General features: G+C 41.7%; 2 protein-coding genes across 2 annotated transcripts; both read right to left on the bottom strand.

Moving 5' to 3' along the window:
• Positions 1-11,256: 11,256 nt before the first annotated feature.
• Positions 11,257-11,691, bottom strand: LOC147516782 (bZIP transcription factor 53-like). The gene has a single exon (XM_086593374.1). The coding sequence runs from the start codon at positions 11,689-11,691 to the stop codon at positions 11,257-11,259; it is 435 nt and encodes a 144-aa protein (XP_086449500.1).
• Positions 11,692-17,199: 5,508 nt separating this feature from the next.
• LOC147516781 (zinc finger BED domain-containing protein RICESLEEPER 2-like) lies at positions 17,200-19,821 on the bottom strand. Its single transcript, XM_086589230.1, has 2 exons — positions 17,528-19,821; positions 17,200-17,427 (listed from the first exon to the last, which is right to left on the bottom strand). Exons 1-2 carry the CDS (start codon positions 19,541-19,543, stop codon positions 17,401-17,403), a joined length of 2,043 nt encoding a protein of 680 aa, XP_086445356.1. The 5' UTR covers positions 19,544-19,821; the 3' UTR covers positions 17,200-17,400.
• Positions 19,822-20,734: the final 913 nt, after the last annotated feature.

Below are 20,734 nucleotides of genomic sequence, written 5' to 3'. Positions count from 1 at the left end.
TGTTTTTGCTTGGTCGTATATCGATGTGCCCGGAATAGATCCCGCAGTCGCATGCCATAAATTAAATGTTAATCCCAATGCTAGACCAGTCCGACAACGACCCCACCGCCTATCCCTGCGTTTTCAAAAAGCCATCAACGACGAGGTCGACAAACTAAAGCAAGTCGGTTTTATCAGAAAAGTAGACTATCTGGAATGGATCGCTAACATTGTGGCAGTACCCAAAAAGAACGGAACAGTTCGCCTATGCATCGATTTTATGAACGTAAATCAGGTTACTCCAAAAGACAGTTTTCCCCTACCTCGCATCGACCGACTTGTCGACCAGACTTGTGGTCATGAGCTTCTCTCCTTCATGGACGCGTACAGTGGGTACAACCAAATCCCACTCGCAGAGGAGGATCAAGAGAAGACCTCTTTCATTACAGAGCAAGGGATCTATTGCTACAACGTTCTCCCATTCGGCCTGAAAAACGCCGGAGCAACGTATCAACGCCTGGTCACTGACATGTTAGGCGACACCATGGAGGTCTACATCGACGATATGGTCGTCAAAAGCAAAAAAGCCGGTGATCACCTCGCCCACCTTGAACAAGCGTTCTCTAGATTACGCCGAACGGGCATGAAGCTAAATCCAGAGAAATGCCTTTTTGGAGCGTCCTCCGGCAAGTTTTTAGGGTATCAAGTGTCTCAGCGAGGGATCGAAGCGAATCCAGACCAGATCCGACCGTTCTTAGACATACCCGATCCATGCACAAAGAAACAAATACAGAAATTGTCAGGCATGGTCGCTGCACTCAACCGATTCATATCAAGGGCATCCGATAAGTGTAGACCATTCCTGCAACTCCTTAAAAAAGGCGAGCAGTTCTCATGGAGAATCAGTGCCATCACGCATTCGCCACACTCAAAGAGTATCTCACCATGCCCCCTGTCTTAGCCAAGCCCGTAGATGGAGAGACTCTGGGGCTCTATCTGGCAGTGTCCGATTTCGCCATCAGCTCAGTTCTCTTCAAAGAGGAAAACAATTCAGAAAAACCGATCTACTTCACAAGCAAGACGCTCACGACAGCGGAAAAGAATTACTCCTTCCTGGAAAAAACCGTACTTGCTTTGTTGTATTCGACACGGAAGTTCAGGCCTTACTTTCAGGCGCATCAAATCAAAGTTCTTACCGACCTCCCATTGAAGAAAATCCTCCACAAAGAAAACAAGACTACTCGAATGGCAGTTTGGGCCGAAGAACTAGGCGAACACCACCTGGAGTTCGTACCATGGATTTCTCAGAAAGGACAGGTCGTCGCCGATTTTCTAGCGGATTTCCCTGTTGATGATCCCAATTGGGAACAAGAAACCGACCTCCCAGATTCGAAAGAGCACATCAAGTCCACCTGGTCTCTCTTTGTAGATGGTTCTAGCAACTCGGCGCAGCGCATAGGGTTGTATTAGTTTCACACCGATGGAACGGTGGTGGAGAAGTCGGCCAAGATCGACCGCGAACTTCCAATAACGAGGCGGAGTCTGGCGCCGATCGTGGACTTCGTGATATGCCGCATTTCGGTGTCAAAGAGCTTCAAGTCTTTAGTGACTCGCAGCTGGTTGTTCGCCAGGTTGCAAAAGAGTACACCACCCATGAAGGTAATCTTTCAAAATATCTTCAGGTCGTTCATAAATTATTGCCTTCTTTTAAGCAGGTACACATACATCATTTCTTGCGTGACGAAAACCGTCATGCGGAGAGTTTAGCTTACCTAGCAACCCAGACCCCGAGCTGCACCCCAAGACAACTACTCATAGAAGTAGTCGAGCACACCCTGACAATAAGCGACCTATTCCCTCTCTCAGCCAGTCAGTTGAGTCAAACATGGATGCAGCCTATCATCGACTATATCCAAGACGCAGTAGCTCCACGAGGAGCGCATCAAGGCTAAGCAGATCCCCTATCAAGCACGACGTTATTGTTTGTTCCATAACAAATTGTTCAGGAAATCCGCTGGTGGCCCACACTTGCGTTGCATCACTCCAGAGCAGGGTCAGTTAGTTTTCGCAGAGATCCATGAAGGAGAATGTGGAAATCATGCCGGTGGTCGCTCTTTAGCCCATAAGGCCATTTCACAAGGATATTTTTGGCCCCGTATGCAGATCGATGCTAAAGCATACGTCCTCAAATGTGTCAAGTGTCAAACATTTGGCCACAATATCATCCAACAACCTTTCGCTGGAACCGATCAAGATAGCAAGCCCATGGCCATTCCACATGTGGGGCATGGACATCATGGGACCGTTCATCCCACAGAAAAGTACGGGCTTCCGCTTTGTCTTAGCTGCAACCGACTACTTCACCAAGTGGGTCGAGGCTATTCCTTTAGCACACGTCAAAGAGTCACATGTCAGAAACTTCATCTGGACTCACATCATCACCAGATTTGGTTTGCCACATACATTAGTAATGGATAATGGGCCCCGGTTCAAAGGCGTAACGGTTAAAGAGTTTCTAGCCAAGTGGAAGATCGTTTCACGATTTTCTACTCCACAAGACGCTTCAGAGTAATGGTCAGGCAGAAGCCAGTAACAAAGCAATCTTGGAAAATTTAAAGAAAAAGATTGAAAAGAATAAGAGCCAATGGCCAAATCAATTGGAGAATATTCTATGGGCTCACCGCACCACAGCTCGATCCAGTACCGGCGAATCACCATTTTCCTTATGTTATGGCACAAAAGCCGTAATTCCCACCGAGCTGACAGTCACTACGACTCGATCAGAACTTGTCGAGTCAGGACATAACGACTCCGTGTTAGCACGAGAAGTCGACCTATTGGAAGAAAAGCGGGACTTAGCTGCCATCAGAGTTGCATCTTATCAGCAAACTCTGCAGAACTCCTACAATAAGCGAGTGCATCCTAGGTCTTTTCAACCTGGCGACCTAGTGCTGAAAAAGACGCAAGACGATTCCAAGTTAGCACCCACATGGGAAGGCCCCTACATCGTGGACGCGCCGCCGCGGCAATGGAGCATACCGGGCCGAGAACCCAAGAGGGGAAGATGTTGCCTCGACCTTGGAATACCTATCTCAAAAAAAAAATTTTACCGATGGCTTATTCATGTTGTATATCCTTTTGTTCACATTAATGAAACTTAAGTTTCTTGTGTTAACTAATACAATATAATTTATTTACTTGTATTGACAAGTCAAACAGCTTACACAGCATAGATAATCAACACATTTACTGGGTCCGCCATCCTCCTCACCAAGAGTACACAGCATCATTTAATGAGAACGCCTCTCGCGAGCATACTGACTCTCTCGGAGCTTACAGCTCTATAGCCTTTCCAAGTCTTGTTACGTCGAGGACCTATATTTCTAGGATCGACCACCACGAGAACGCTCTCCGCTGAAGCATACAACTCTGGAGCTTACGGGCTCTACCTTTCCAAGTCTTGTTACGCCGAGGACCTATATTTCTAGGATCGACCACACGAGAACGCTCTCCGCATGAAAGCATGAGCTCTCTCTGGAGCTTTACGGGCTCTACAGCCTTTCTAAGTCTTGTTACGTCGAGGGACCTATATTTCTAGGATCGACCACACGAGAACGCTCCCGCGAAAGCATACTGACTCTCTCCGGAGCTTACGTGCTCTGACCTTTCCAAGTCTTGTTACGTCGAGGACCTATATTTCTAGGATCGACCACACGAGAACGCTCTCCCGAAAGCATGACTCTCTAGAGCTTACAGGCTCTACATCCTTTCCAAGTCTTGTTAAGTCGAGCACCTATATTTCTAGGATCGACCACACGAGAACGCTCTCCGCGAGCATACAGCTCTCTGGAGCTTACAGGCTCTGCAGCCTCTTCAACTCTTGTTACGTCGAGTACCTATATTCCTAGACTCGACCACACGAGAACGCTCTCCGCGCCCATACAGCTCTCTGGAGCTTACAGGTTCCACAGTCTCTTCACTTATCACTCGTCGAACACCTATGCTATAGGGTCGACCACATGAGTACAATACCAATGGGCATTACGCTTCTATACGCTAACACGCCCTGCCTAAGCAAGACATTCCCGGCAGCATTACTTATAAATTCAGAGAGAATACACCTAACGAAGAACTCTTCAACCTCGAGTCATATCCTCTAAGCAGGCTCCTAGCACTTCTCTCTTACAAACAAGGTGACAAACGAAGCATAGTAACAGTTACATGAAAAACATTTCTGCGCGCTGAGCATTGAACTACAAACCACGCGCATAGTAAGCAGGAGAATCGATGCAAACAATCAACATTAGCCATGCGTTCTAAATCCAATCCATACTAGTGTTTGGCCATAGCCATTACAGCTCATTTTACCGATCTGCTGGGGCTACCCAGAAAATCCAGATCGGTACGTATTAAACAAAACAACGAACTGCCACTTCCGTGGAAACCGGTTCGGTACATTAGTAGCGAATCGCTTTCAGCAAGCCTGAAAGTACAGCTCTATTGTTTACTCCCATATAAGAGAGGCAAAATCAACACATCATCACAAATTCCCACAAAGAGAAATACAGTACATCATCAAACATCGGTTAAAACATGCTTATCTTTGGGGGTCGCGACTATCGCTAAAGACCGCGGTCGCGCGCGGACCTCAAAGATCACCCGCGATACCTTGTTCTTGCGCTTCACCATCACCCGCTCTCTTCAGGACATGATATTTCTCGTCCAGCGTGGCATATTCGGCACAAGCCAGGGTGTATGCTTTCTTTGCCTCGCGAGCGACCCCTTGGCATTTCTTGGCATAAGCAGTCACTTCAGCCACCTCCTTATCTAGCTCAGTCAGGTCCGCAATCAACGCAGCGTTCTGATATCTCGTCGTCATTACTTTCAGCTTCCTTTTCTTAGCTCTCCACGCAGCCCGCATACAGCCCAGCTCCACATGAGAGTTATCATCACCTCATCACGCTTTGAGCGCCGTTCTTGATCTATCATACCCGCAAGAAACCGCAGACAACCAAAGTCACCGGACCAAAAGACATTCAAAACTAACATAAGCACCTCTTTGATCACGAAGTTTACCGGACAAGCCGCCATATCCATCGTCCCTAGAAGCGTTTCCATGCTTTCATCCTTCACCTCCGCCTTATCACCATCCAAAGACACGGCCCCTTTAGAAGCTACTACATGGCTATGGAGTGGAAACTTCTGATCAACGTTTCACCGCGGCGTTTCTTCCCCGTTTTCCCCACATAGTAGAACTCGCTCCCCACATCCCCAGTGTCACGGAACGAAGTTCTCACCAAAGACGTTAATGGCGACGATCCACAACGCCACCAGCCGGACGACTAGCCCTCCTAGGTCGTTTGTTGCTTCTGGCCCCCACCAAAGCAGCCTTCCGCTTTCCACGGTCTCCATGCACGTGAGGGGAGAACTCTATCTCCTCCATGACCAGTGGAGAAGTTTCTCTCAAACGCCCTTTTCCCTTACTCCGTTTGTCGCGATTACGCCGCCATAATTACACCTACTTAACAAAGAACACATACGATCGGAGTTAAAGACTAGGGCAGGATTATGCTTAGCAACACATATTCAAAAGAGGAGAACAACGTTACCTTTCAACGCAGCGATAGTGGAAATGCACAGTGCGAAGTAGAAGAGAAGCTGGAACAAACGTTCAAACACCTTTGGTATTCTCAGCGGTTTCTCTTTATCAAGTAAACGTCTTTTCCAAACCACGCCATAATTACCTTGAGGCGTAAACGCCAGCTAAAGCCGTCGCCATCATTAAGCCCCTCGGAGCCGCATTTTGCCTTTTACGTGGCATTCCCATCAAAGCAATCTGCTATCATCGATACAGTAAAACGCACAAAGAGAAACAAGCGCAACATCGCAGAAAGCAAATAACGACCTTCTTTACACAAAGACTTTCATACGGTTAGTTCTTTAGCGGGTTCTTTGAGACTACTTTCGGGAAATTCAACCCGGCTACGCAAAAGTTAACTTCATATGGTTACCCCAAACTAGTACGGGATACCAACTCATTCAACAAAACAGAATACAGAAATGCAAGAAAGGCGAACCGCCTGTGTTACCCCAGAAACCGGTTCTATTGTATCGCAAAGATATAAGCTGATAAGAGACAATCAACAAATTTACAACTCGCCCTCCCCGGGCACCACAGGTAGTTCTGCAGCCTCAAAAGCTTCATCGACCTCAACCTCCCTCCCGTCCACTACGATCGATACGCCATCCAGTTCCAAACTCATCAACAAGATCGTACAACACTCCAAATTTTCGGACACCACGGCCTTCTCGGCATGATCAAGGAGGAGGCAATCGCCCTACCCGATCTCCTCGCACTGTTCCACTAAGGTACGAGGCCGGCAGCCGCGTCGTGTTCCTCCTTCAAAGCCTTGTAATCCACTTCCGGATCTCAAGTCCGTGATCCGGATCATCATAGGCCTTAGTAGCGCCCCCGAGCAACCTTTTTGCGATGAAGGGCATAATCGTTGCCCTTCCATTTCCACGATTGCATGCACGAACGTTCCTCCCGACCCGCTTCTAGCTTTTGCCTCGGATCTTCAACTTCAAGATCTTTCAAAGATCTTCACCAGATTCAGATTTTCATGAGCCTTTCGCAAGTCCTCAAGCTCCTCACGCTCCATCTTCGCAGCGTCCGCGACATTCTTCTTCGGCTCCTCCTCGGCGCCTTCAACACGACTCTCTATCCGTTTCAAATAACTGCGCAATCTCTTTCAACTTTTGGAAACCAGCGACAAAAGCTGCCATAGTCCATGTATATAAACAAATCAAAGCAACGAACATAACAAAACACGCTATCTCAAAGGACAACAAAACCACGTACCAGACATTGCGCGATTTCCATCCGACGTATGTTATCCGCCAGTCCCTTCTCATCCAGTTCCTTGCGATTGCCATCTAACGCGATCTATTCAAAGCGTGCCGCTACCTACCTTTACTCGACTGAACTGCGCGGTCGAACGCTTTTATCGTTTCGTTGCCTCCGTGTTCATCTAAATACACGAACTGGGCCTCCAGGTCATCAGCACTCACAACAGCCTTCCCACTCGCCTTGCGGGGAGCCTTCGCTTTTGCTAGCGGACTGGGTTCCCGTCCTCGTCGAGACGGACTAGATCCCACACCGAAGGTCGCCAAGTCCATGACACCTGTTCAGGCCTCGCCCGACTCCGGTGCCCACCGCTAGCACCACCCCACTAGAGCTCTCCCCCAGGGCGTGTCGCACAACCTTAGCCATTCGAGCCCCTCTACCGGCCGCTTTAGCCTTTCTTCTCTTCTCCGATCCGCCTGCGGGTCGAAAGCGGTGAAATTTCTGATCTCCACTCAGAGGGGCGTCAATTGTTAACCCTTCAGAACGAAAGCTCAAACTACCAGCCCCTGCAGTACCACCGCCAGGAGGACGCCTCGGGACTCCACGCGCCCGATCTCGGTCCTCCCGTGTTATCAGATCACTTGTACGCTTCTCCATCACCACCCGCTTCGTTCGACCTAGAGCTCGCTCTTTTTGAGCCTTTCTTTTTTTCCGGATTGCAGCACCTCCTTTTTCCTCAAAGAAATGAGCAAATTCCGGAAGCTTTATGACGCTTTTCTTCTCGACTCAACGCGCGAACCTTTCTATCTCCCCGATCGGTCGTGGTTATGACAGAAATTCTGCAAACAAAACAAAGAGATGAACCGGTTAGAACGACCGCCACCCATTAAAGTGTCAAAAGCAAGACAAGCCTACCCACCGGCTAGGCTACACATCCTAGTTCGCGAACCTACATCCACTAGCACGGTGAGTTGCCAACTAGCAAAGAACGGCCTCTTCGTCCGGTGCCTCATTGTTTACACCATTGAGACGCAGTAACGCGTCGTCATGGTTTGCAAGCTAAAATTCAGATTACCCGGACCGCCTCATTACGTGAGTGCTCTATTATGTCGGACACCCTATGTGGTATTCACCATCGCATTCAATGGTCGAACACCTTAAATAGTCGCCCGGGTGTTACCAACGAACCGGGCATGGAGATTTCCACGGTGACTCAAGAAGTCACAAACCAATTTCGAACGGTACCGCGATGTACGCCTCAAACCGACCTTCACGGATGATTATTCCACCATTCGGAGGATTGTACCTCTCACTACAAACATCTTCACTCGGCTGGGTTCAGATATTTCCGTGTCGGGCACATTGATCCCATAAGCCGCTTTCGCAGCTCAGAAACGAGCTAGCAAAGACGATGCTCTACCGCCCTTAGGGTAACTCACTTCGCCGGTCATCTCCCTCGACCCGACGCATACTAGCCACGCCATCGTCGACCCGGATCGACTATTAACCTCCTCTACCCTAACTTCTTCATCCACCTCGCCCCACCACCACCACCACCACTCAACGAAGTCTTCATTCTCCTCTTCATACTCTCCGCAGCTCAGTGAAATCTCTCGAACCTCTTCTGAGCAAGTGTTGTCAGAATCCGACATTGTAGTATTTCCTTTTTCTCAAATTACCCAACCTTAAACCCTACAACCTAACACCGACCTACCCACTTAACAAACCCCTTTGGAACGAAGACAAACAAAGTGAAAATGAAAAGCAAAAAAAGAATGCGAAGCACTCACCGCAGAGCCCTAGCTTGCGTTTTTGCGGAGGAAGAAGAAGCCCGGAAATGCCTTTTGGTTATCCCAAATTTGATTTTACACAACCAACCGCTCGGGTTCAGGTTAAGAAGTTATGATTACGCCTATCATATAGCCCACTGCGTGTCTAAGGACTGTCTTTTTTCTCGGATTCGAATAACGCGGCGACCGACTCCTTTCCAACCGCTAGGATTACGCCACACGCCACCCACCTAATCTTTCTTTTCCCGCCAAAACCATCATGCTACAAGATTCGAACTTCAAAGACCATCTCGGTCGAGCGATCACCATAGCTCGCTTCATACTTCACCCACGTGTTGATTCTTCTCTCGGCCAGATCGCTTTGCACGAACACAACCACCCATCGAGAGGGGTCGTGGTGGGGAGCAATATCCCCATTAAGGAACATTGCATACGAAACGTAAACGATCTCAATACAACGACCTCCAGGACCGATCTATGAAGTAGCTCTCTAAGAAACATTGCATACGCGACTTCAATGCATCGACCTCCAAGAACGACCTACGAATAGCTCCTTTCTGATAGGTGGTACGAACGAAGATATCTCGGTACGAGCACTTGGCTAAAGGCAGAACGCCTCTGGTAATGATCACCACCAAGGGTAATCATTACCAAAATCTTGATTGTATTTCCCACCACCGGGAAATAGGGGTAACCTCGCCAACACCCAATCAACACACGACTTATAATATAACCAGCTCAACACTCATTCGCGATCTCCACCTTACACGTGTACCATAGACACACGTGCCTTCTAGATTGACATTTCCCTAAGCCTATAAATACCACCTGATTGAACTACGTCGGGCCTGATTCCTCTCTCCCAAAAAAGGAAAAAGGAAAACCAACAAGAGGATACGTAGGCAGTTCGCTCAGAAGCGAACTCGGTCCCAACAGAAAATCCAAAACACCCCTTTACAAGTAGGATGGCTGAGAGCCATTGGAGTTAATGGAAAAGAGTATATAGTTAAGAGTTGAGTGATGAAGAGGAATGGGAGTTGAAGGTGGTGTGCGTGAAACTCTTGATCGGAGGGCGGAAATAAAAAAAAGATTTTTATATATATATATATATATATATATATATATATATGGAAAGGAGATTTTCAGAAAGGATTGGTTGAGGACTTGAGGATGAGCTCAATTAGGGGAAAGCCCAGGTGGAGATATTACTCTTGGCAATGGAGTTTAGATCCCGATTGTGGTCCGACAAGCGGTGGTGAAAGAGTCGTTAAGGCTTGGGAACTTAAAGAGTTGTTAGAGCGGCAGCCATTGATTGCTCTCTCTCTTAAGTATATAATACTATAGATACACCTTGTTAGCAATTCGGGATACGGGAATTATAATTCGAGTTTCATTCGTTTACATGTTAGAACAATTTGGTCAAAAATTCGCAATACGTACTACGTAATATGTTTATACAAGTGTATTAAACGTTTTGAAATAATAATTCGGATTTCAAAAATTCGGTACACTTAAAGAGGAATTGTAATATATATTTAGCAATATAATTAAAATGTTCCACCACTTTTACTCTACATAAACTCTAATAATCCAGATATACAACAACCAATTATATAATTGTCACTCACAATTCACAAACATTTGTCTTAATTGTTTTTCAAAAATTTAACCATGTTGTCCGGCCACTTCATTAGAAATTGAACGTTGAATTAGGTGAGTCAGGCTAGAGTCAAGCATTTGGCTCGCCCAAACACTAATCATTTTCTTCTCCAACATTTTTTTATCTCTTTTATATTCATATCTATTTTAGAATGCAAATTTGCAAATTATAGGGGGAAATAAGAATTAGTAACAACACATCTATGTCTCTATGTTAATTTTCTCTTTTGAATTGCAAAAAAAAAATGTCCATCACACATACAAAATCTTTTAAACTTTTAAGAATGTTGCCCTTCATAGTTTACTCTTTTGTTTTATCTTCATGCTACTCATCTTTGCAAGAATTTGGTTTTCCATCTGTTTTTATTATATAAAGTTTTTTTAAATGAATTTTTGAATAAATCGGAAATTTATGTTTTACAAGAATTATTCCGAATTACTGAAAAGTGCGTAAATCAAAAATTTGAAAAGTGCGTAAATCAAAAATTCAATTAGAGTATTATTTGCGAATTATTCGGAGAATTGCTAACAAGTAACATACATATCTTTCTTTCTGTCTGTCTTTATTTGGAAGGTTACCTAAAAAAAAGTAACATACATATCTAAATAGGACATCACTTGGGCAAGGTGTTGTCTCTAGTTGTTTTCAGGCTTGACAGCGTTTGCTACTATGCTGCAGTTACCTTCTCTGGATGAGAAGACTTTGCCAAATTGTAGATTAAATCAGTGCATACTACAATGTAGAAAAAACACGCAAAACTTGTCGATACTTAACAATTAAAAATCTGGAAAAACAGAATACTTCCATAACAATTCAACTAAAAAGACATGAAATATCAAGTCTAGACACAGAACTCACACCTTCAGACTACATGTTCGCATAAAAACACACAAAAATATAAGATACTAGACCAGACACATAAGAACCAGGACAAACAAAGACTTATCAGACTAATATTCTCCGTGCACAGATCTGATACTTCAAAACTGGAACATGTTTGCAGACGCCATGATCGGCTGAGATGGGCAGGGAAGCTGCCATGGTTTCAGCAAAGGGTCTGGAATTTCGGGGATATCCATAGAGTATCCACTAACTTCTTCCACAATATAAAGAACCGAGTTCAATGACTGCAACCTATCACTCAACTCCATCATCTGAGCCCTCAGAATATTGTTCTCCGATTCCGCTTGAACATAGAGCTCCGTCGTGGCATTTACATGCTGCACTATCTCATTGTTTTCTTTTTGCAGCTGAGAAACTTGGTTTAACAGTTCATCCAAGTGTTGCTGCTTCCTCATCCTCGATCGCCTAGCAGATTCTCGATTAGATAACATTCTTCTCTTCTTCCTTTCATCCACCATCACGTATTGCCCGTCTCCTTCAGAACCAGAACTTACTAGTTGCACAGATGCCATTCTCAAAGATTGGCCAATAATGATGCAAACTCGAAAACCAATTCAATAAATACTTGCAAAGGGTGAAACTAAATGTTCAATCCAATAGGTCTACTTCATGAGAACACATAAAACCAGTATAGAAATACAACAGAGAATGACTGAAGAAGACGAATACGACGTCGGAGAGTTGTGTAATAATTCATATATCCTAGACCTACAAATAAGTTTTCCACTTCAATAAAATTAAAATCATTTCCCAAAACCTTAATACAGAAATCGATTAGAATATTATGACTAATTCAAAGGAACAGAGGCAAAATAACTACTCAAATAATGGAATTTGAGAAATTTGACCCAATCAAACCTTGTTTATACCAAAATATTGAATTTTGAGGACTGGGTAATCTTCAGAACATGAATTTATGCAAGAAAAATTGATCAATTTGAGAATTTTGGGAGAAAAAACGGACAATTTCCAAAATCACCAAATGAAAGAAAAATTCCTGAATGGGTATTGCCTATAACAATTAACTGATCGTAAAAACAAAAAGAAACCCAAATATCAAACAAGTCAACTTCAGAATTTTTCTACTTAGCTGAATTTTCTACAAAGAACACAAGAATCAAATTATCCAAGAAGCTAAAAGGCTTTAACGCAATGAAAAGGGAGAAATCAATAAAGGAATTTGAGAGATGAGAATGAATTTTGAAGGGAAAGAAGGTTTTGAGAGACAGAGAAGTCGGATTTTTATAGAGGAAGAAAAGGTGTAGTTTTCAAGGCAATCCTATTTTTTAATCCAAATTGGATAAATGTGTTGGACTAATTTTGGAATCTTCCAGGTTTCTTCTGGGATAGAATATTTTAGTGATTTGGTAGGTTTTAGGCAAAGAAATCGTGGATTTATTTAGCCAGCCAAACCTAACACAGCTGTTTTTCACACTAGTGTATCTGTAATTCTGTATATTGTATATGGCTCAATATTAGTAATGGGCGTCATGCATTATGTCAAATTGGAACAATATAGTGCAAGTGAATTATATGGTGAATATTTTGATGGGCGGTAGGCCAAGTTAATTATCGAAAAAAAATTATACATACGCCAAGACTCCAAGAGGACTTGAGGACTTGAGTAGGAAGTGTTCGTCCTATGTCATCTCTAGAAAATAAAGTGAACATTGTGGCCGAGCACTCTATGATGCATGATGGGTAAACATCCGAAAATTAAATTTTTCCGAATTTCGATATGATATTTTTCCGAATTTTACAATGATATTTGTGTTTCAATATCTGAATTCCGATATCTGATTTTTCCGAAAAATAATTGGATCGGAATTGGATGTGTTTTCAAAATCCGATCCAATCTGATTTTCGATTAATAACATATTGCGTTCTATTTCATATAATTACTAAATTAAAACTGTAGATAGTTTACAAAATAAATAAAAACCCTCGAGAAATAGAATATTGTCTCTCTTAGAGCACTCCCAATGCAAGCCACTCTTATTTTTTATTTTTATTTTTTGATTGGCAAGCCTGTTTTAAATGAGATCAGTAACTCTTTGATGCTGGCGGAGTTCGAGCCCCAGACTTCAAGTATCATCACCTAAAGATTTTACCAACTTTACTAGTCGGTACCTGCAAAAATGTGTGGGCAAACCTGTTTTTAAATAGATCAATAACTCAATTGTATGTAGCAGAGTTCGAACCCCAGACTTCTGGTATCATCACCCAAAGATTTTACCAACTAAGCTAGAAGGCACTTATAAGCCACTCTTATTCACCTCCACGTCAGCTCTATTTCCCCTCTTTTCCACCGTTTTGGTGAAAAGTAAGGTGAGGCTGCCCAATGCAAATATGACTATTATTCTTAGACGGGATGTTTGATTCCGTCTAAATGTAAAAATTGAAAAAACGCGCCGAACGGAATGAAACATCCCGTCTGAAGTTTGAAAAAAAAGTCGAAAAAACACGGTTCCTTCTGAAAAAAAAAAAAAAAAAAAAAAAAAAAAAAAAACCCCGAAAAAATTTTTAAAAAAAAACACACGAGACAGAATAAAACATCCCGTCCGAAGTTCCCAACTCAACTACTATCTCGATTGAAGGTTTCACTCTCGTTTTGACTTGGGAAAATAGTCACCTTGATGTTCATATTTGCATTGGGCAAAGGTTTTTGACCATTTGGAGGTGAATATTGTCACATCCCCTTGATATTCATCTGCATTGGAAATGCTCTCACAACTTCAAGAAATCAATATTGTCATTCTAGTATATGTCTCAATTTCTCTCATTTTCCTACTTACTGAATTAATGCATTAACATGAAGAAAAAACTTGCTGAATGAACGTGTTAAAAAGTTTACTGAATTAATATATTTCAAAATAATTGCTAAATAAATGTATTAACTAGATAAAAAATTGTTATCCTAAAAGAGAATCTGATTATATAATTCAAATTTCTGATTTACTTCGTTTTTTGTGGATTTCAAAATTTATGAAATTTTTTCGATTTTCCAAACTTTTCGAATTCGGAAAGTTAATTGTTATCCGAAAAATAATTAGATTGGATTTGGAAAGGATTTTTTCCGAGAGCCCTTTATCCGATCCGAAGTCACCCCTAATAAACGAAAAAGGACAAAAAAAAAAAAAAAAAAAAGGAAACCCGATTTATAATATTTATTTTTTATTTTTATTTTGTAATAATTAGAGGGAAGAGAAATTTTTTGAATGTTGATAGGAGATGGTTAGATGGAAATGGATAATTAGGAGATGGTCAGGGAGAAAATGGTGGTATGGTATGTTGGAAGTTCTAATACTTGTAGTTAATTGCGTACTTTTGGTAGTTGTTCATTCTTAGCCTCTTAGGTTAAAATATTATAAAGAAGTGTGAAACTTGTCTTCAAAAATAAAACGATAAATTGGCTCTTGAGACTTGAGAGTACTGTTTTCCTAAATCTGCTAAATATAACTTAAACATTTGACACTATCAAATTTGTAACATGCAGTCATGAACTAGAAAAATGAAGTAATAAGAAAAGAAAAAATATATTTATATGTCAAGTTGTCAACATTCAACAATAATCGCAAAGAGAGATATCGATTTAAGGTAGAGTTGCGTCCACATTGTGCCTTTTTTTATATACTGTATAGACTCCCACTTTGTGGCTCATTAATCCACGAATCTAGTCCAAATTAATTAAGCCCAAAGGCTTAATCTTAGCTACACCCAATAACTGGTCTATTTATGAATATGTTCAAGTTTATTATTGTAGAAAAATAAGGATAAAAGTTCAAAGAGATAACAATTCTTTGGACAAACAAACACAGTCCTCTTAGGACTCAGTCTCTACCAATTCATAAAAAATATTCTCTCTTACAATAAGGAACTACGTTGAAACTTGATCCCTAGATAATAGATCTTGGGTACGTAGGCAATCATTATCTTGGTTCAGTTTCATCTCTCTCAACATCAAATTCCTCTGTTTCTTAGTGCGTTCTTTACCATTGCTCTCGTTGTGTTGAAGCAGGTTACTGCCGAAACATAATTGGCGCCGTCTGTAGGGATTTTGAATCCATTATCACGTTAAACAATTAAGATGGTAAGCACAAGAAGCAGACCGAACAGTCAACATATTCCTCTTGCCAATAGGAATCGCAACCCTCGAAATTCAAGTCGGCCAATGCAAGAACCGTTGAACAATCGAGTTGCTCCTAGTGGTAGGAACAATTCTCAACATCCAACTGCAGCAGCACCGCCGCCATCGCCACCGCAAACGGCAGTACAAACGCCTCTGCCACCACCCCTAACAATCTTGCAACAAGAAACCCTGCAAGGCAGTAATCTTCCACGCGGTTCGCCATCCGTCCATGCCAATCCTTCAGTTGACATGGATATGGACGTGGACATTACTCTCACACCAACTAACGAAAAATGTGATAATAACAGCCAATTCACCCCTAATACAGTTGAGCGTGAGTTACAACGAGTCAAAAATTTAAATAGGAACTTGAGAAGGAAGCTGGCAAAGAGGCAAAGGCCGGTGGACGATGTTGCCAATTCAACAACATTAAGGTGACCACGCAGGGATGCAGGCCATTCCAGTGTATTAGACCGTCTTGAAGATCCACTTCATCGTCTTTAGCAACGTGTTATTTCTCAAGTAATTACCTTATTACCCTCTAAATGTAATGACCCTATTACCCGAACTTATGGGGAAAATCAAATTGGCAGGGATAACTACTACCCTAGACATGTCCAATCTCAAAGGGAAGATTTACCTCAGAGAAGCAATTTCAGGGAAGACCGCCATCCGAGATATGTCCGACATGACTGGGAAGGCAGGTACCGTAGACAAGAGCAACCAAACATGGAGAAGTGGTATAATTATACCGACCACCCTACCAAGGGTGACTATCGGCCTAGACAGGCTGGTTATAGGGATAGAGAAAGACAATCACCGGTCAGAGCTGATCGTGCATACCGCCAAAGATCTCTAACTCCAATAAAAGACAATGGAAGGTATCCCTCTCCACATGGGCACGACCAGGGCATCTAGCTATTCGAGCCAATTTGATGGTCAAGGAAAGGTACTTAATAAGTTATGAAAAAACGTCATCCCAGATAGGTTTGACATGACAGGGAAGACCGACATCCCAGATAGGTCCGACCTGACAGGGAAGGCCAACCTCACTGATTTGAGGAAAATCGTCATCCCAGACAGGTCCGACCTAACCAAAAAAAAATAGCATCACAAAAAAAACTATAAAGAAGACCATCATCCTAGACCAGACGGACTAGGGCTGGTCATCGAGCTACCCGAGTCGAGTATTGCCATGCTCAAGCTCGACTCGCACCTTTAGCAAGTAAGCTCAAGCTCGACTCGAACTCGACTTCGAGCTTAATATGGAGCTCAAACTCGACTCGTCCAATTGTACTAATAGCTCGAGCTCGACTCGACTCGACTCGTTTTGCACTACGAGTTTGAGTTCGAGCTCGAGCTTGAACTCGAGTTAAGCTCATTTATACTCATCTAAACTCAAACTCGAGCTTAAACTCAAAAAAAATATCAGAGACATCAAACAAGACTCAACATCAAATTTACTTAAGAGTCTACTCTGGAACCAAAAAAAAAAAAAATACCCTGCGAGACTACATATAACATTCCATTGCAATTCAATTTAAGTTCATAGTGCCATATAATATTAATACTATAATCCACAATCCAGTACCTATTACATTCCAAAATCCAAAAGACTTTAATACCAAAAACAAGTCAGACTATGTCAATCTATGACTCTATCATCCAAAGACTTTTATGAACAAAAAAAAAAAATCATACTATATCAATCTATGATGCAACTTTGAGTCTTTGACAACTGCAACATCTTGCTTTGAATATGTGCACATTGATCTTTGTCTTTGCCTTAAAAGGCCAAGATGCAAGCAAAACTCCAATCACTAGAACAAAAAAAACATGTAATTGTACTATGTACACAAGGCTCCCTCACCGACACAAAAAGAACGCAACAATACACAAAGTGTTAGGTGCATAGGGGTAAATGATATATAGCCTAAAAAGATATGGAAAGTGGTGGCAATACCATATTACCATAGAACTGACAAAGAAACAACCTCCCATTTTCATCCTTAAGTAGATTATAAAGTCAAAGGGAGGCTCACTTACTATCATTCGCAAAACTTACATTCATTCCCAAACCTTCTTGCAAGAGTTAATCATCATTATTCTCTTCCTCAACCTACAAAGTAAATTAAACGCCCAATTTTATATCACAAGATAAATATTACAAAAGCATTATAACAAATAAATTTAAACAGAAAAATCAATTAAGCACTTACATTGAACAACTCTTCAATCCCACTATCACCGCGCAACCAATCTCCGCCGCAAAGCAAAGCTTCAACTGCATCAGCCTTTAATGAGCTACGATACTGATCAAGAACCCTACCACCAGCACTAAAAGCTGATTCCGAAGCAACGGTGGTAACCGGAATAGAGAGTATGTCCCTAGCCAGTTTTGAAAGGTGTCGAAACTTAAGAGTATTTGCTTTCCACCAAGTTAAAGCATCAAAATCAGCATCCTCTTCTCCAGGTAGGTAAATGCTTTCTTCTAGGTATATATCTAACTCAGATTTGTTTGGCTGAACCATATCCAATTGCCTCGCCCACGTATCAAACTCATTCCTACTCTTAGTTTTCACCTTTGAAGCACCAACTCCACTACCACTAGCTACACTATTAGCATTTCTTTCTGCATCTTTTGAAACATAATCATTAAACAAGTCGTACAAAGCATCTTTAACCTCATCTTTACATTTCTGAAGTTTATCGGGTGCATAAATCTTAGGAAAACAGAAATTAATCAATATCATCTTATACCGAGGATCTAAAACTGCTGCAAGTGTCATTAACAGGTTGCACTCTCCCCAATATTTGTCGAACTTATCCTTCATCTCCTTAGTCATGCTCCTAATATACTCTCTCTCATCAAATATCATGTCATTCAACAATTCCTTTATTTTCCAAATTTCAGGGAGAAACTGATTTGAAGTAGGATAGGAAGTTCCAGAAAAAATAAGTGTGACTTCATCAAAAATCTCTAAGAACTTGCACACCTCTTCAGCTCGCTCCCAATCCTCATCAGATGGTAACCAAACATAGTTGGGTTCTCTATCTTGGTACCTCACAAACACATCTTTGAACTCAATAGCAGTTGCTAACATAGCATAAGTAGAATTCCAGCGAGTAGAAACATCCAAAGGCAAGCTTTTAGAGGTTGCAATTGGCAGATGCAATTGTTTGACAATTTCATTAAACTTGTGAAGTCGTGAAGGAGTCAAAGTCACATACTTGACACTCTCTCGCACATTTACAATCACTCCGTCAATCTCTTTCAGCCCATCTTGCACCATGAGGTTCAAAATATGGGCACAACACCGAACATGAAATATCTTACCACCAAAAAACAGGTTTTCATTGGATGCAAAAATAGTTTTCAAACTACTTATAGCTTTGTCATTTGAAGATGCATTGTCTAGGGTGATTGTTGAAATCTTAGTTTCGAGTCCCCACTCAATAAGACACTCATGAATTGCATCTGCAATGGCAACACCAGTATGGGGAGGGGGCAAACGACAAAAGTTCAAGATACGCTTTTGTAACTTCCAATCAGAGCCCATGTAGTGTCCAGTGAGGCACATGTAAAATTTGTTCGTTTGATTTGAGGTCCACAAGTCTGAAGTTAGACTAACTCTATCGACACTAGCTAACTTTAACTTTAACTTAGCTTTTTCACAACCATAAACTCTTATGCATTCCTGCCTAATAGCTTTGCGTTTCACTACCTCAAATCGTGGGTTAAGCATTTTACAAAGCAACAAAAAGCACTCATGTTCAACCATTCTAAAAGGGTACTCATGCACCATAATCATCTTAGCAATTACTTCTTTTATCATGTCTTTATCAAACTTGTAAGTACTTAAAGAACTACCACTATCAGCACCAAAATGTAATAGATGTTGCTGACCCTTACCAGAGATGCTAGCCTTTCGAGGTATACAAGTAAGTCGGTGCCTAAGAAGGCTACTCGTAGACCCCCTAGTAACAGCAAGTTCTGTAAAACAGTGGCTGCATTTCCCTTTCTTAATCCCACCCACTATTACTTCAGTAAAATCTTTCCAAGCTTTTGACGTCTTCGTTGGTGCCTTCCTCTTTCGTGTCGTCATGGCTTCGTTAGGAGGCTGATCACCTATAGGTGGAACAACGCTATTTTCAGCTTGGGCAGTCACACTACCATCAGTTAACGAAGTTATGGTGGGTTGTTGCGTAGAGTTGGAAGCCATTTGTTGTGACATATCTGTAAAATAGCATTAGAAATTAAGGACATATCTAACATATAAGTGAAATGCAACCATTGAAAATCAGCTTATATAAGTAGCATACTAGCATTTCAACAATCGCCACTATAACCATTATATGATCAGATCCCTGGAGTTTATAGACACATTTTATCGTTGGTACCCACTTAGTTCCTTAGGATGGGCGCTCGAGAAGATTCTGGTAATGTGCTGCACCGAACATTTAATAGTTTGTGCTGGCCTTTGACCTCGGCAATATAGCACACCTTAAACATGTTGAGTAAGTGTCGAAATTTGGTTGAACCATTGACTAAAAACAATTGTTTGTCTCGTATGTTTTCCTTAGCATTCTAATACCATAACCTAGATTTGATGCAAGGGCGACTCAAAGCAAACGTACTCTTATTGAAACTTTTCTTGAAGTCCCCTACCGGACACCCCCAAAATAAAATGTTTCAAAGAATCATTAGCAAAGGTGGTTTTGGTAACACAGATACACATAATAGATACACAATAAATAGGGAAAGGAAGAATAAAGAAACAGCCAACAACAAGCCCACCATCACAACAGTTCTAAAAAGCCAGTATCACCAAAAATATCAAACGCACCAAATTCCAAAACTAAAAAAAAAATACAATTCCTAAACTAATATAGAAACATTTCATAACAAACCCAAAACATCCAACAGAGAAAAAAAAATACATAGTTTCCATTTCAAATTAAAGTAAAGTTAGTTCTTTTACCTGAAAATACAAGTTCCAAATAATAAAATAAAACCCCATCTTGCAAAATCAATAAGTAGTACTCTTTGAAATGAAGAAAACACACTCAAACCAAACGGATCTTAAACCAAAAACAAAGTAAGTAGGAAAGGAAATACCTTGAAGTTAAGATGAATGTGAGCACCAAATAATAAATAAGATGGTTGGTGCAAAGTTGTGCAAAACCACTTCACAAACTTAACATGGAAAAAAACCATCATTGAAGATGATTGTGAGCAAAAAATAATAAATGAACAAGTAGAAATTGAAATAAATCAAATTGCTAACCTTAAATTGTTAGTTGTTTTGAGTTAAAGAGATAAGAGTTCAAGAAAAGATGAAAGAGAATAAGATGGAGCCATGGTAATTTGTTAGAGTGTTGGGTGTTAGGGTTTAAAGTGTTTAGTTATGTTGTTTAAATACATT

This window comes from Coptis chinensis, chromosome 2 (assembly GCF_015680905.1).
Source record: "Coptis chinensis isolate HL-2020 chromosome 2, ASM1568090v1, whole genome shotgun sequence".
NCBI classification, from domain to species: Eukaryota; Viridiplantae; Streptophyta; class Magnoliopsida; order Ranunculales; family Ranunculaceae; genus Coptis; species Coptis chinensis.
The sequence above is the reverse complement of the archived record's forward strand: the minus strand, read 5'-3'. Positions and strand labels throughout refer to the sequence as shown.